Here is a 15,206-nt window from a genome sequence, read left to right on the forward strand (position 1 = left end):
GCTCTCCATGGAGCTCTCTATGACCGCATGCTCTCCATGGAGCTCTCTCTCCCCATGTCTCTCTGTGACCTTCATGCTCTCCATGGAGCTCTCTCTCTCTGTCTCCCCCAGGCCGCATGCTCTCCATGGAGCTCTCTCTCTCTCTCTGTCTCCCCCAGGCCGCATGCTCTCCATGGAGCTCTCTCTCTCTCTCTGTCTCCCCCAGGCCGCATGCTCTCCATGGAGCTCTATCTCTCTCCCCATGTCTCCCTGTGACCGCATGCTCTCTATGGAGCTCTCTCTCTCTGTCTCTCACTCTGTGACCGCATGCTCTCCATGGAGCTCTCTCTTTCTCTCTCCCCATGTCTCTCTGTGGCCGCATGCTCTCTATGGAGCTCTCTCTCTGTGACCGCAAGCTCTCCATGGAGCGCTCTCTCTCTCTCTCCCCATGTCTCTCTGTGGCCGCATGCGCTCTATGGAGCTCTCGGTCTGTCTCCCCATGTCTCTCTGTGAACGCATGCTCTCTATGGAGCTCTCTCTCTCTGTCTCTCACTCTGTGACCGCATGCTCTCCATGGAGCTCTCTCTCTGTCTGTCTCCCCATGTCTCTCTGTGACCGCATGCTCTCTATGGAGCTCTCTCTCTGTCTCCCCATGTCTCTCTGTGACCGCATGCTCTCTGTGGAGCTCTCTCTGTCTCTCTGTGACCGCATGCTCTCCATGGAGCTCTCTCTCTGTCTGTCTCCCCATGTCTCTCTGTGACCGCATTCTCTCTGTCTGTCTGTCTCCCCATGTCTCTCTGTGACCGCATTCTCTCTGTGGAGCTCTCTCTCTGTCTCTCTGTGACCGCATGCTCTCCATGGAGCTCTCTCTCTGTCTGTCTCCCCATGTCTCTCTGTGACCGCATGCTCTCTGTGGAGCTCTCTCTCTCTGTCTGTCTCCCCATGTCTCTCTGTGACCGCATGCTCTCTGTGGAGCTCTCTCTCTCTGTCTGTCTCCCCATGTCTCTCTGTGACCGCATGCTCTCTCTGTCTGTCTCCCCATGTCTCTCTGTGACCGCATGCTCTCTCTGTCTGTCTCCCCATGTCTCTCTGTGACCGCATGCTCTCTGTGGAGCTCTCTCTCTGTCTGTCTCCCCATGTCTCTCTGTGACCGCATGCTCTCTCTGTCTGTCTCCCCATGTCTCTCTGTGACCGCATGCTCTCTCTGTCTGTCTCCCCATGTCTCTCTGTGACCGCATGCTCTCTCTGTCTGTCTCCCCATGTCTCTCTGTGACCGCATGCTCTCTGTGGAGCTCTCTCTCTGTCTGTCTCCCCATGTCTCTCTGTGACCGCATGCTCTCTCTGTCTGTCTGTCTCCCCATGTCTCTCTGTGACCGCATGCTCTCTCTGTCTGTCTCCCCATGTCTCTCTGTGACCGCATGCTCTCTGTGGAGCTCTCTCTGTCTGTCTCCCCATGTCTCTCTCTCTGTCTGTCTCCCCATGTCTCTCTGTGACCGCATGCTCTCATGGAGCTCTCCATTTTACACAAAGGAAGTCAGGCAGCTGTCAGCAGGCCGCTAGGAATACCAATCGCACCCCGAGCGAATCGATCCCAGCGGGTATAGAGCGCCGCGCGCCGCTTCCCTCCCCAGCTCCCGCGCTCAGACTGTGAGAGCGACTCTCTCGGCCGCTCGGCTGTCTCGGTCTATCCCCGGCGCTCGGCATTGTGGGTATCTCACTCTATCTCTGCCCTGACTGCCCGCCCGCCCGCCCGCCTGCCGGTAGTTTCTTTCCTCCTGCCTGCCTCCCCGGACTCACACCATGGCGCTGCACGTCCCCAAGGCCCCGGGCTTCGCCCAGATGCTGAAAGATGGAGCCAAGGTGAGTGTGAGGAGAGCGGGGTGCGGCCAGCGGGGGCCCCGGTGGGCCGGAGACACATGGAAACTTCTAGAACAACCTGTCTGTCTGTCTGTTATACTGTCTGTCACCAGGGGGTCATCAACCCTCACAGTAACCAGGGACCATTAACCCTGTGAGTGCCAGGGACATTAACCCTGTGAGTGCCAGGGACCGGGTGACATTAACCCTGTGAGTGCCGGTGACCCCCCCCCCCCCCCACCAGCTCCATTTAACCCTTTCATTTTTCTTGCATTGAAGCTCTAACCATGTGGCTGACCATGAATCAGGCATTTAAAGGGTTAATACTCCTTTTCCTCTCTTTGGTTTGTCATTTCCCCAATAATAAAATGAATACATCAACGATTACTGTAGTTTGTCTGGGCCTGGCCCCTTTATTTATTATTATTATTATTTATTTTATTTATTACTGGCATTTATAAAGCGCCAACATATTCCGCAGCGCTGTACAATTGGGGAAATATGACGCAGTACAAAATAAAACCGACTGATACAAAAAGGTTAAAGAGGGCCCAACCCGTGAGAGCAGACATCTAGCCCCTGAAGATCTCTTATACAGAGTGCTTTGCTAGATAGCCCATGAGCTTGCAATCTAAAAGTAGATAACTAGAACAATCAAATTTTTTAATTTTTTTTTTATGTTGCTGTAAAGTAATAACCTTTTGGCACTTAAGTGGTTAGCCACGTGAGAAACGTAACATTTTACAAAAGCTTAATTCTCTGTCCCTTGTAGGGAAGATAACCGATGTCTCTAGCACAACACATAGGTTTAACACATAGGTTTATTGTAGTGAATTGAAATCCGCATGGGTAAAATGTAGACTATAATTTACAGGTTATGACTATAGCGGAGAATTTTCACTGCTGTTTTGGCCTAAATTTTGCAAATCATTTTCTGTTCAATAGAATTTGTTTAGGGAATAGATTTCATATGGGATTCACATGAATAGCCCACCCCTCCCATGTAGGATTCATTAACAAAATTCAGAATTGTAATTGAAAGCTGCGTTGCAAAATTCAGACTACTTTAGATGACTCAGATTCTGCTATAATCATATCCTGGCTATTTCTATCAGAATGTGGCTTTTACTTCATCACAATCCATTGTTTTGAGAATTAAACCCTATATGCTTCTTTATGTATAGGTAAATTCCTGTATTATAATAAGATGGAGAACATTATTGCTTAACCCTGCCTTCATCCATTTTCTCCTTCACCATTCTCCTGTTTCAGTAAAGCCTTAAAAGGAAACATACAATGTTATGTATAGTTCTCTGCTGGTTTTAGTATTCCCTCAGTCTGTTATCCATACATCACGTTTTCTTAGAAATCATGCAAGCTATATTATTACTTTTATAATGATCTTATGTTATGAGTGTGGACAGTCCATCACTAGCATATTCTAAACTATCAGGTCATTTAAATGACTTGCAGCTTTTTATATATATTTTTTTTTTTTACTCCAGTGCTATTAAAAAGAAATCCAAAATAGAATCATGAGTCGTAATGGTTAAATGCCTGATAGGTTTATGAATTAAACACATTTCTGTTATTTAAAAGAAAACTATTGTTCCTTACACCATACTGTAGTGTTAAATCCACTATTTAGGTGCCCGACATTCTTTCAGAACAGTGAAAAGGTCTTTTAATCCCCCTTTTTACCACGCTGCAAGAGTCTCGCCAGACCTAATCTCAGCCAATCCAATGCTTCCCTATAGTAACATTCTGTGGAGAGGCTATATCGCTGTGCCAAAACGTAATCGCTGTGCCAGTTACCATCTCCTTTTAGGGATGCAATGAATCATTACATCTCTATGGGGAACATTCAGAGCCTGCATGCAGGGCGTGTAGATTCTGAACACAACACAGAAAGCAGTTCTAGTGGTCATCTAAATGACTAGAGGTGCTACTACACAGGAATTTCTGTGAAAAGGCAGTGTTTACATTAAAAGGCCTGCAGGGACATGCTATAAACACCAGAACCACTACATTAAAGGGACACCATAGGCACCCAGATACATTGAAGTGGTTTGGGTGCAGTGTCTCTGTCCCACTTAGTCCTGCAGTTTTAGAGAAATGGCAAGGTTTTACATTGCAGCACTAAGACAGCCTCTAGGGGGACATTAAAGAATTTCTAACACTTTATGTGTAACGGAGGTGGGGAGCACGTGGGTTTGGCTGACCAGAGGGCACTATAGTGTTAGGAATACAACTTTGTATTCATAACGCTACAGAGTCCCTTTAACGCTATACCAACCTTACCCAATACTTAGAGTAACTCCTGCGCATGCCTACCCTAATCTTAACACTACACTATCCATAACACATTCTCATCATTAATCCTACGCTAACCCCAACATAACCCTAATCTAACCTCACCACTAACCAAACCCTAAGGTAATCCACTCCTAATATCAATTCTTATATTAGAAAATGGGTTTTACTATTTAACACAGTAGATAGTGGTCTGAGCAGGGATCTAACTCTGCTCACACCAAATCTGCAGGGTGCTTCATGCTATCCAGCAGGCATTTAAGCCCACTTTGTGAATGATGTCATGGACCGTCCTAACGGTGGGAGGAGATTAACAGGATCTATAAATTAACCCTTTTAGTGCCGGAGACAGGGCATTTCATATATTGGTTATATAGCACTAAACACATTCTGTGGATATCTAAAAACAACAAATGGCAACAGACAATCGATGAAGAGTATTCTGGTCATTAGTCACATTCTTGCCTTTCCACCCCTCCCTTTTCATATCTATTTTTCTTCCTTCTCCATTTTTTTTGTTGGATTTTACTCATCAATTCTGACAATAACGGTTTGTTTTTCAGCATTATTCAGGTTTAGAAGAAGCTGTGTACAGGAATATTCAAGCTTGTAAAGAACTTGCCCAAACTACTCGCACTGCATATGGACCAAATGGTTAGTAATAATGATGTTGTTTTTTTAAATTTTATTTTTCAATACTTGTTAAAGATAAATGGTTACGTATGTTAATTTTTTTTCTCCTTCAATGTATTAATATTCTAATGTAATTTCATCTGTTAGGAATGAACAAAATGGTTATCAATCACTTGGAGAAGTTGTTTGTTACAAACGATGCAGCCACTATTCTCCGTGAACTTGAGGCAAGTATATACATGACATCCACACATTTTACAGGTATCGGATCTCTGAACAAAGGTTTAAAACACAAACACCATGTATAAGTACACCTTATATTTTTAACCCGGGCTGTGATTCCTTGCTTGGTAGCAGCAGTACAAATCTCTCTCTGTGGAGTCCAGTGAAAGCTGGGGGTCAAGGAAGGACAGACATTTGCATAACTTAAACCCTATACTGATAAATGTAAATATTTAAGAGAAACATTTTGTGGTACCTGCTTTTAGTAAAAGTAAAAATAGAACTTGCGGTTTGCCAGACTTATCCTAAAGTTAATTGTGTGCCTTATTGTCCTGTTACAGGTCCAGCATCCTGCAGCTAAAATGATTGTCATGGCTTCTCATATGCAAGAGCAGGAAGTCGGTGATGGCACTAACTTTGTGCTTATTTTTGCTGGTGCACTCTTGGAGCTGGCAGAGGAGCTGCTTCGAATGGGCCTATCTGTATCAGAGGTTTGTCTACTTGTTTATTACAGTTTCAACTAGATCTACTATTAATACTGACTTTTTTTTTTTTCCTTTTAATTTTTATTAGTACTGTTTTTTCTTTTACATTTTTTGTGAATTCTGCACATTCCACGTGCGTTGCGGCCTAATCAAAAAGTACAATCATACATTTTCATTGTAGCGATGTTATACAAGTGATACACAGTGTGATAGGGTTTCGTACAGGCTAGTATTTGTTTAGGTGCGTATATCGTGGGGGGCGCGTGAGCATGTGCACTTCTGGTTGCCCTGATGTAGGTGTTCTTGTAGAGTGATTATTGTAGGTCGAACTTACAGGGTTCTGTGTTGTGAGTGTAATTGTAGGCATTCACGGTCAGTGCTTTGAAGGTCCTGTGCTTGATCGTCCGATCGCGGTGTGTATCAGAGGGGAGAGAACTGGGTGAAGTAGAACTTGTGGCAGTTATGTAACTTGGGGTGTGTGGTCCGTACAAGGTATCGAGTTGAGAGGTGTGTGTGGGTTGTGTGGTAGTGTGTGCCTTACATTGTGTAGAAGAGTCTTGCCAGTGCAAGATTAATGTCTCGTAAGTCTATGTCATGGAGTTTAGCGGGTGTTGGGTGATGTGGGGGGTGGGTAGCGGGATTTTTAGTGGATGTCTCTGGTGCCGTTTTCGGTGTGTTAGCAGCGGGGTTCCTTCGTGGTAGGGCGGCATATTTGTCTTCAGATAGGGTGCGTGCGATTCCGCCCCTCACTGGTTATCTGGTGGAAGGGCCCGCACCTAGAGGTCTGGATGCATGAGTCTGTCTTGTTGGCGAGGTGGGGGGAATCATCCTCTCTATCCCTGTATGTGTTTCTAGGGTGTATCCGCAGGAGGGAGGGGGTGAGTTGTCTGCGGGGAGGGGTGTCTGTAGAGGTGTTAGCGTGGGAAGGGTTCTGTGGGGGTTTCACAGATCTATTCTATAGCCAGTTATTCTTTAGTTTTTAAAAATGTTAATGTTTTTTTTTTTTTTTTCAAGGTAATTGAAGGATATGAAAAAGCTTGCAAGAAAGCTTTAGAAATCCTCCCTGATTTGGTCTGCAGCTCTGCAAAGAACCTGCGGGACATCGACGAAGTTTCTTCCCTCCTTCAGACCTCCATTATGAGCAAGCAGTATGGGAATGAGTCTTTCCTTTCAAATCTTATTGCTCAGGCGTGTGGTAAGGTTATTTAATTACATCAATTGCTCCTTTTCCAGACTTACACAGGCAATTTACTAACGCCTGCATCTTATTTGATTTTAGTTTCTATACTTCCTGAATCTGGCCACTTCAATGTCGACAACATCAGGGTGTGCAAGATATTGGTATGTAAAACCAGCAGAGATTAGGATTTCTCTGCTCGAAATAAGACACCACAAATAATCTCTATTAACCTAAAATAAATGTTATTACTGTGTACAGAACACATTGATGATGAAATTCTGTGCTTAACTGCAGGAATAGTGATTTTTTAAACTGCTATTACAGGGTTGTGGCATAGGGTCGTCATCTGTTTTACATGGAATGGTTTTCAAGAAAGAAACAGAAGGAAATGTCACCTCTGTAAAAGATGCCAAAATTGCAGTATACTCGTGTCCTTTTGATGGTATGATCACTGAAACAAAGGTAAGTTATTAGAGTATTGTGTTGGGTTTTGCAGTTTGTTTTTTTCCACATTATAGTATTAATGGTTTGTTTTTACTTGACTGTTGCTAAATAAATAACAAGGCCAGCACTTTTATTTAGTATTGTTTTTTTACATATTCAATGGACTAATAACTCCAATTTGACAATACAATCCTATACATTTTGGTTTTGTACAGACTGCTCTCAAACTTGCAATCTGAAGTTTGCAGGTTTTGTATATAGTTTCAGATTGACGCAAGACTATAGTATTAGGAATACAAAACTGTGTTCCCAAGCCTAGTGTCCCTCTCCCCTCACTCCCCCACACCCTCAATACTCCCCCGACAGGTAAAGGTGTGTGTTTTGTTTTGTTTATATATAACACTCCCCTCTTTCCTGCACCAAGGGAAGAACTTAATAAGCCAGGTGCTTTAGTCCTATAGTTTGATATATTTATTTTGGGTTAAAAAATCCTTTAAAAAGTTTATCCAAAAATATTGAATCATCTGAAAAGCTTATTCGAAATCTTAAATAATATTAAAGAGGTTTATTTAGTAACTGTAATGTGACAATTGGGGGGGGGGGGGGGGGGGAATAAAGTATTTCATGGTAAACCTAACTTTGTATATACAGGGTACCGTATTAATAAATAATGCACAAGAACTAATGGACTTCAGCAAGGGTGAAGAAAATCTAATGGAGGAGCAGGTGAAGGCCATAGCTGATGCTGGAGCCAGTGTTATAGTCACAGGAGGCAAAGTTGCTGATATGGCCCTTCATTATGTCAACAAATACAATCTCATGTTGGTGAGGTAAGTCCCAGTATCTGGCTGCTGGATGGATGGGTTGGCATTAAAATAAAATGTTTGGTAATTGGGATTCGTTTGAAAAAGGTCTGAGCTATAACTTACTTTTTTTTTTATTTTAGATTAAACTCTAAATGGGATCTGAGGAGACTTTGTAAAACGGTTTGTGCTACAGCTCTCCCAAGACTAGTAAGTAAAGTGTAAAACATTAAGAAAAGTTCACATTTGTTTTATGTTAAATCAGATTAAAGCCCTAAAACTTTAAGGATTTGGGTATGTTGCAATGCATTTGGATCTGATGCTTGCTCTTGACTTGCACCTATCCTGTAATGTGAATTTGCATTGCAAAGTACCATAATATCTTGATTTCATAATAAAAACTTAATCAGAACTAGAAAAGCTACAATTTCCGGGGAAATTGTGTGAAGTGTTCTTGCCTCCACCAGTAGTCTACAACTGGAGTGGGCGGAGTAACTGGGTGGAGTGGCTTGAGTAACTGTTGTGTGGTTGGAATGGCTGGAGTAACTGTGGAAAGGTTGGAGTGTGGTTCACTCACTCTTTACAGCAAGGGCAGATAAGAGCTTTCAAATCCCTCGAACATTCCACCAACTGCCAAAAGGAACTAATAGATTTCAAATAGGGCAGAGAAGAGCGGTTACAAACAAACTGCTCCAAATTGCTCACTTCACTGGCGGTTGCCATCTTCAATCAGTCGTATTTTAAAAACTATACATCCTACAGCAAAGAGCTTTATATTGTGACAAGAATCAGACCTACATTTAATGCATAGTATGTCTCTGAAATATTAAAAATGAAGGCACAGTCGCAGTTTAGATATTGCCCTTCAAATTTGAGGTGGCTAGAGTGGAGTTTCAATGAATGTCAATGGACGGCGTGAGTTGCAAACAAATGGTCATATTGTGAAAACCATCAGGACTATGGCTTAGCCGTGTTTAGTGGCAGCAGGGATAGCTGAACATTTTGATATAAGATTTGTGTAGGTGGGATTGAAAATGATGGAGTGGTGGCAGTTTAGAAATCATGTCCTGATTTTTCAGCTTTTGCCAGCTCCCACTCTAGTTTTGAACATTCCACCATTCATTCCTATGGGACAAATTTTGCCACAAAAACGATATTTCGTGAACCATTCGGCAAAACGTTCCACAAAGTAATAGCACACCGATCGGGAACAATCCACACGTTTCGGTATATTACTGTCTATGTAGTGTAAAAACTGTGGGAGGAGTTAGGGTGGTAAATTTGGCTATAATAATATATGTGAGATAACATTAAGTGGTCTTGCTATGCAAGAACACTTAAAGTTGTTTTGGTGCCGAGGTCCCTGTTTAACAGTTCAATACAAATCTTTAAAAGATAGCACCTGTTCTTTCTGGTACTTCCATCGCGTCACTGATTGCTTCAGTTGATGCGCTGTGCCTCTCGGCATATCACTAGTTCCCTATTCAGAAAACTGAAAAACATTTCCTATATTTATTTTTTTTGCCCAAATTGTAAAGTACTTCATGGGTATACTGTAAGAGATTTGTCACTTTTTTTTGTACAAAATTTTACCTATACACTGAGTTATTCTGCACTGTTGGAGGTCTGGGAATAAGCCTCCAATTAGTTAATTTATGGAGAGCCTAGTGCTGAGCCTCTGCAGTGTTAGTGTGAAATGTAAAATAGCCAATTGAAGATCTGTTTCAAAGTACCAGTGATAACCCCACATGTGTTAATGCAATTTCATAGACAATGATATTTGTAATACAACATTATTGCTGTTCCTAGACGTCTTCCTTTGCATGCCCCTAATCTTTTTAATTTTATTTATTTTTGTGTAGACTGCTCCTACGCCAGATGAAATGGGTCACTGTAACGATGTTTATTTATCTGAAGTTGGAGACACTCAAGTTGTTGTGTTTAAACATGGTATGTATCATGTTTATTGTTGTAAAACCTTGCATATGTGGATAAAATAAGGTATCATGTGATGTTTTGTCATTTCTGTGTAATCCTGTGCCTTTTTAGTTTTAATTTTAGAAGAAAACATCTGAATCAGAAATAGTAACTGCCTTTTTTTATTTCTTCACGGGGGGGACTGGGAGGAGAGAGAGCTTGTTTCCTAAAACTTTCCTTCCTTGTTTTGTCACTTTTTTTCTGATCTTCAGCTCCTGGTAGTGAGCTGGCTTTTCTTTCTGTACTGATGTGTGAAGGATAGTACAAAACATAGTTTGTGGAAGGTCCTGGAAGACCACAGGATTTCCCTAGATTATCTTGTGCAATTAAATGATGGGGATCAGGCAGGGAGATGCACTTCATCCTGTTAATAGGTAGTACTAATGGGGTAATTTTCGTATTTTTTTTCACTAGAAAAGGAAGATGGTGCCATAGCTACTATTGTTGTTCGTGGTTCAACAGACAACCACATGGATGATGTAGAGAGGGCTGTTGACGATGCAGTAAACAACTTTAAAGTTCTCACAAGGGTAAGTAACGCAGGCTTTACATCTGTGTACAGACAGGGCAACCCCTAAAACAGTTTTCTTGCAAACCTTTTAATTAGTTATCTAATTATTTTTATTTTATTGAAGGATAAACGTCTTGTCCCAGGTGGTGGAGCAACTGAAATAGAATTGGCAAAGAAGATCACATCATATGGAGAGGTAACTGGGGGAAAAAATAATTTTATTACCCATATTGGCTACTTTATACCCCACCTGTAATAATACATATTGTCTTTTATTCAAATTTCAGACTTGCCCTGGCCTTGATCAGTACGCTATTAAGAAGTTTGCAGAGGCATTTGAGAGCCTTCCAAGAGCATTAGCAGAGAACTCAGGGGTGAAAGCCAATGAAGTAATCTCCAAACTCTATGCAACACATCATGAAGGCAACAAGACTGTGGGGTTTGACATTGAGGTACTTGTCATCCCCAATTCCTTGTTAGGATTTTTTGCTTTGAACTTCATAACGTATATGTGTGATTTGTGCAGACAACAGCATAGCATAAATGGCTTTCTTTATAGCTAATATATCCTGAATATGTTTGTTCTTTTTAATTGGAATTGCCTAGAGAGAAACTAGGATTATTAAATTAAAAATGTGTATTGGTCTGCACATTTGCAGCAATTCAGTAGTAACCATATATTGTTAGAATGTAACGTGCCTTTTACACCTTTCCTTTTGTAGTTGACGGGTGCATTTAAGATAACGTTTAAAGCAGGGCTCAAAATTTCCACTAGCCATTGGCAAGTGAAAAGTTAGCCTTGGTGACTGTGATTTGAGTCATCCAGGCTTGCAGTGGCGAGTAAAATTTGAGGCCCTTGCTCGTGGCATAGGACTTGTAACTTTTAAGCCCTGGGAGTTTTATGTATGCTGTAAAGCTGGTCTAGAATAAGCGTAATTTTTATATTATGCCCAGCTTTACATTGACATAATGATAACTGTATATGTGTCTTTCTCTGACATGAACTTCTTTTCACATCAATTTCCAGGCAGAGACTGCAGCAGTAAAAGATATGTTGGAATGCAAGGTACTGGACACATACCTTGGAAAACATTGGGGAATTAAGTTGGCAACCAATGCTGCTGTCACTGTTCTGCGAGTAGATCAGGTAAGCTGAGTGGATTTTTCGTAAGCTGTCCAGTTGCTGAACATTCAGGGCGATCCAGTTTGAACATGGCACAGACCAGACAAATGGCATTGACTTTTGCTTAAAGTTTGCCATTTGGATTTCAGTTTGCTACATGTAGGAGTTTAGTGAATAGCCCTGATAGTATTAAAGACCGTACACAACCTTGGTAATAGTCTGCTGTGGGCCCTCACAATCATCGATTTTATACATATTTGACTTATGAAATAAAGTGCAGCTTAAGGTATTTGTCAATAGAAACACCGGATATATAGAAACACTTGTGATGGAAGCTACCAGATCACTTTGTAGTAGCTATTGATAGATGGGGAAAATGCTATAGGGCTTAGCAAACAAATGAATTATACAGGTAAAATCTATTTACAAATTTATCATCTGACCGGTTGAAATTTCGTTCAGCATTCTAGTATTTATTACATGAATCTTTTGGGAAGAGGTATTTAGTTGTGTTTTAGGCATTCTGTGTCAAAACGCCTGCCTTAAGGGTGAGTAGTTGGAGCACCTGTGTTTTGTTTTTTTTCCTTTATGTATTTTTGTTCATGGTGAACTGTGTAAAACTTGTAGATTATAATGGCAAAAGCAGCTGGTGGACCGAGAGCTCCCAAACAGCAAGGACACTGGGATAAAGATGATTGGCAAGATGAACCTGAAACACATTAGGTTGTTACAAATGAGCAGGTGCCGACACTGTCCTGCACGGAATTGGACTGCACACTGCATGCGATCACTACTAACCAGTTAACCTGTGTGATAATGTCTCTGTTATTAATTAACTTAAATTCAAAGTCACTACTAGAGAAATGGCATTTAAGTATTCATTTGTTTTTGTTTGCAGGAAGTCTTTTGACTATTTGACGACTAGTATTTTGACTATAAAACACTTGCAGTGGTTTAAGATCATCTTGTAAAGGGCTGCTCCAGACATATACAGCACTTCACTTTGGTTACATGCTTTATTTGTCTGGGGTCTCTTTTGTGACGGTTTATAAAAGTAGGGATTTCAGTAGAAGTCAGCACTTGATATAATTTCACCGAAGTTTCCCATCCCCCACCTCTGAATCGGACAGTCGGAGAGGTTTTCTTTTGCTTCCGTTACTCCACAGAGTTAACAGAAGCTGTAGGCACCCTGTGCTAGAGCACCTGCATTCCCCTTCTCAATGAGCTGTACTGCAACTCATTGAGACACGCATAGGTAAGCTGCTAAAGCGCAGAGACTTTTAATTTATTTATTTATTCCTGCTCATGCTATAATCTGATTGGATCAATTATTTTAATTGTTACAGCTCTATTCTAAATGTAAACGTTTGTATTTCCTTTTTAAAATATTTTAATCGGACTTCAAGCCTAACATTACATACACTTTTTTTTTTTTGAGTATTTTTCTTTTGGTATGAAGACTGTACAACATTAAATTCCTTATACCAGTTGTACATAATATAATTTGCATGTTTCTATTCAGATGGCAAAATTGTAAACAGTGATCAATTAGAGATGTCTTCAAATAACAATTTAGAATGTTAGAATTAAAGTGTCGTTCTCATTCTGAGAGCTCACTTTTATTAAAAATGTGTGGAATTATTGTCAGCGTACTTTTAAGAACCATGTTCTTAGTGAAAACAAACATTTTAAAATGCATACATGATTTAGAAAAGTACCCTAATCGAATACTGCAAATCCATATCTGTCTCCTGTAAGATCGTGATTGGAAAAATCCACGAGAAAGTCATAATGAAAAGGCACCATTTAAATTGTTCCCATGAAACCATAGTCTGAAATCTGGTTATATACTGGTGTTTCAGCCATTATCAATGCTGAATACAATTGTGCTGAGTTTGTTCTAGGTTATTTTAAGCGGAAAGTCAGCTATGTTTTTACACTTTGTAAGAACCTTTCATTCCGACAATGGGTCTGTGAAATGGCACATTCTATGGGTTATTACTCCACAGCCAGCTGTCAAACTATATATCTCATGGCAAAGGTTGGTGGGAGTTGTAGTTGTATTGGCAAATCTGGTATTTCAGTACCCTTAGTGTGGTATGTAAGCAAACATGTCTGTTTTTAAGGTTTCTGGCACTGTTGCATGAGCATGATGATGTGCAGTTATTTAAGATTAACTTGAATATTAACACGAAGTTTTATGCTTTGCCAGATAATCATGGCCAAACCAGCCGGTGGACCCAAAGCCCCAACGGGAAAGAAGGACTGGGATGATGACCAGAATGAATGAAGACTTGTGTTGATGTCTGCGATATGTCGGTTAAAGGACTTTATCAGTGTGTTTTACACAATCTGTGCAGCTCTTTCATATTTCCTTTAAGTTAAATACCCCTCCGTGTGGAACATCTATCCTGATCTAGCCGACGGCTTATTACCTCTGATTTGCAAATTAGACGTAATGGAAACCCAGGCTAATGTGCTTCTTTCTCTGTAGAGCTGTCCGGTTTTGATTATTAAATCTGATGCTATGTTTTCACTAAAGCACTGAAATAAAATGCAAAATATTAAGGAATCTTATGCAGCTTATCATGTCTTGGGGGGAGGGGGAGAGGGGACTGCTTGTGTTATGCTTTAAAGAGTTTAGCTAACTAAATTAATACATGAACTTACTGAAGAAGAAATTGTGTTGATTATCCAGATCAAATCTAGTCTAATGACTATCTGCAGTTTTTTCAGAGGTAATCAAACCACAATTGTTAACACATAACTCTTAACCTGTGGGGAAAAGCATTGGACCACAGCCGAATAGAGCAATGATCACAATTGTGTAATACTCACTATTTTTTATTTATTTATTTTTTTTTACGCTGAACCTAGTGATTGCAGATGCTACAATACTGAGATTTAAAGGCACAATTTTTGTTATCCAGAAAATAGATTGCATTAAAGGAACACTCCAAAGATCTAAACCACTTCCATTTGCTGAAGTGTTTGTGCTGGAGTATGTCCTCTTTTCATTTTGGGAAAGTGCTGATTTATACATAAACACGGCTATACACGTGTACCATATTACACTGCCCAGGCTGTCCATCAGGCCTGTAATACACCTGAAAAGTTTGATTTATGCAGCAACAAAGACCATGCCGGAGAAGGAAGGTTTTCTGTAGCTGAGGCTACTGCACAAACTGTAACGCTGCTTTTGTAAGCAACGACGGCTCTCAGCCACATATGTTTGATCCTAAAAATAATGGCTTCTCTAATTGAAAGTGAAACTAAAAAGGACATAGGTACTGTACCCATATCTTTATAGACTTTTTATTTTGTAATTTTTTTGTTATTACTCTGCTACATAAATATCAATCTTCTGTTTCTTCTTTTTATCACATTGTCAGGACAGTTTGTTTAAAAAAAAAAAAAAAAAGTTTCCCTTTGGGGATATATGAAAATAGCTTGCAAACACTGCAGATTTCTTGCGTGCAGCCATTGCAAGTAACAGGACCAGCTGCAGGTGTGTAACAAGGCCCATTTATAAAATCTGTAGAAATCTGCACTTTTTATTCAATGAAAATGGACACACTTTACAATTATTATTTTTTTTTTCTTTATTTTATTTGTGCATGAAAAATCACATATAGCATGCCCTGCCACAACAGCTAGAGCTTGTAGAGTCAAACAAAGC

At 40.8% G+C, this 15,206-nt stretch overlaps 1 protein-coding gene across 3 annotated transcripts; it reads left to right on the forward strand.

The window, feature by feature from the left end:
- The first annotated feature begins 1,674 nt into the window (after nt 1–1,674).
- CCT8 (chaperonin containing TCP1 subunit 8) lies at nt 1,675–14,099 on the forward strand. 3 transcript variants are annotated; one of them, XM_063448145.1, is made up of 16 exons: nt 1,675–1,839; nt 4,713–4,803; nt 4,930–5,009; nt 5,346–5,495; nt 6,504–6,684; nt 6,769–6,830; nt 6,994–7,131; nt 7,765–7,943; nt 8,060–8,126; nt 9,779–9,866; nt 10,308–10,423; nt 10,529–10,600; nt 10,692–10,856; nt 11,432–11,551; nt 12,155–12,250; nt 13,740–13,826. In XM_063448145.1, exons 1-15 carry the CDS (start codon nt 1,780–1,782, stop codon nt 12,248–12,250), a joined length of 1,665 nt encoding a protein of 554 aa, XP_063304215.1. In that variant the 5' UTR covers nt 1,675–1,779; the 3' UTR covers nt 13,740–13,826. The 3 variants fall into 3 exon arrangements, with proteins under 3 accessions (XP_063304215.1, XP_063304206.1, XP_063304223.1); XM_063448136.1 differs by having other exon boundaries at nt 1,676–1,839; nt 12,155–12,268; nt 13,740–13,827; XM_063448153.1 differs by lacking the exon at nt 12,155–12,250 and having other exon boundaries at nt 1,678–1,839; nt 13,740–14,099.
- The last annotated feature ends 1,107 nt before the right edge of the window (nt 14,100–15,206 follow it).

Source organism: Pelobates fuscus, chromosome 1 (genome assembly GCF_036172605.1).
Source record: "Pelobates fuscus isolate aPelFus1 chromosome 1, aPelFus1.pri, whole genome shotgun sequence".
Taxonomy (NCBI): domain Eukaryota; kingdom Metazoa; phylum Chordata; class Amphibia; order Anura; family Pelobatidae; genus Pelobates; species Pelobates fuscus.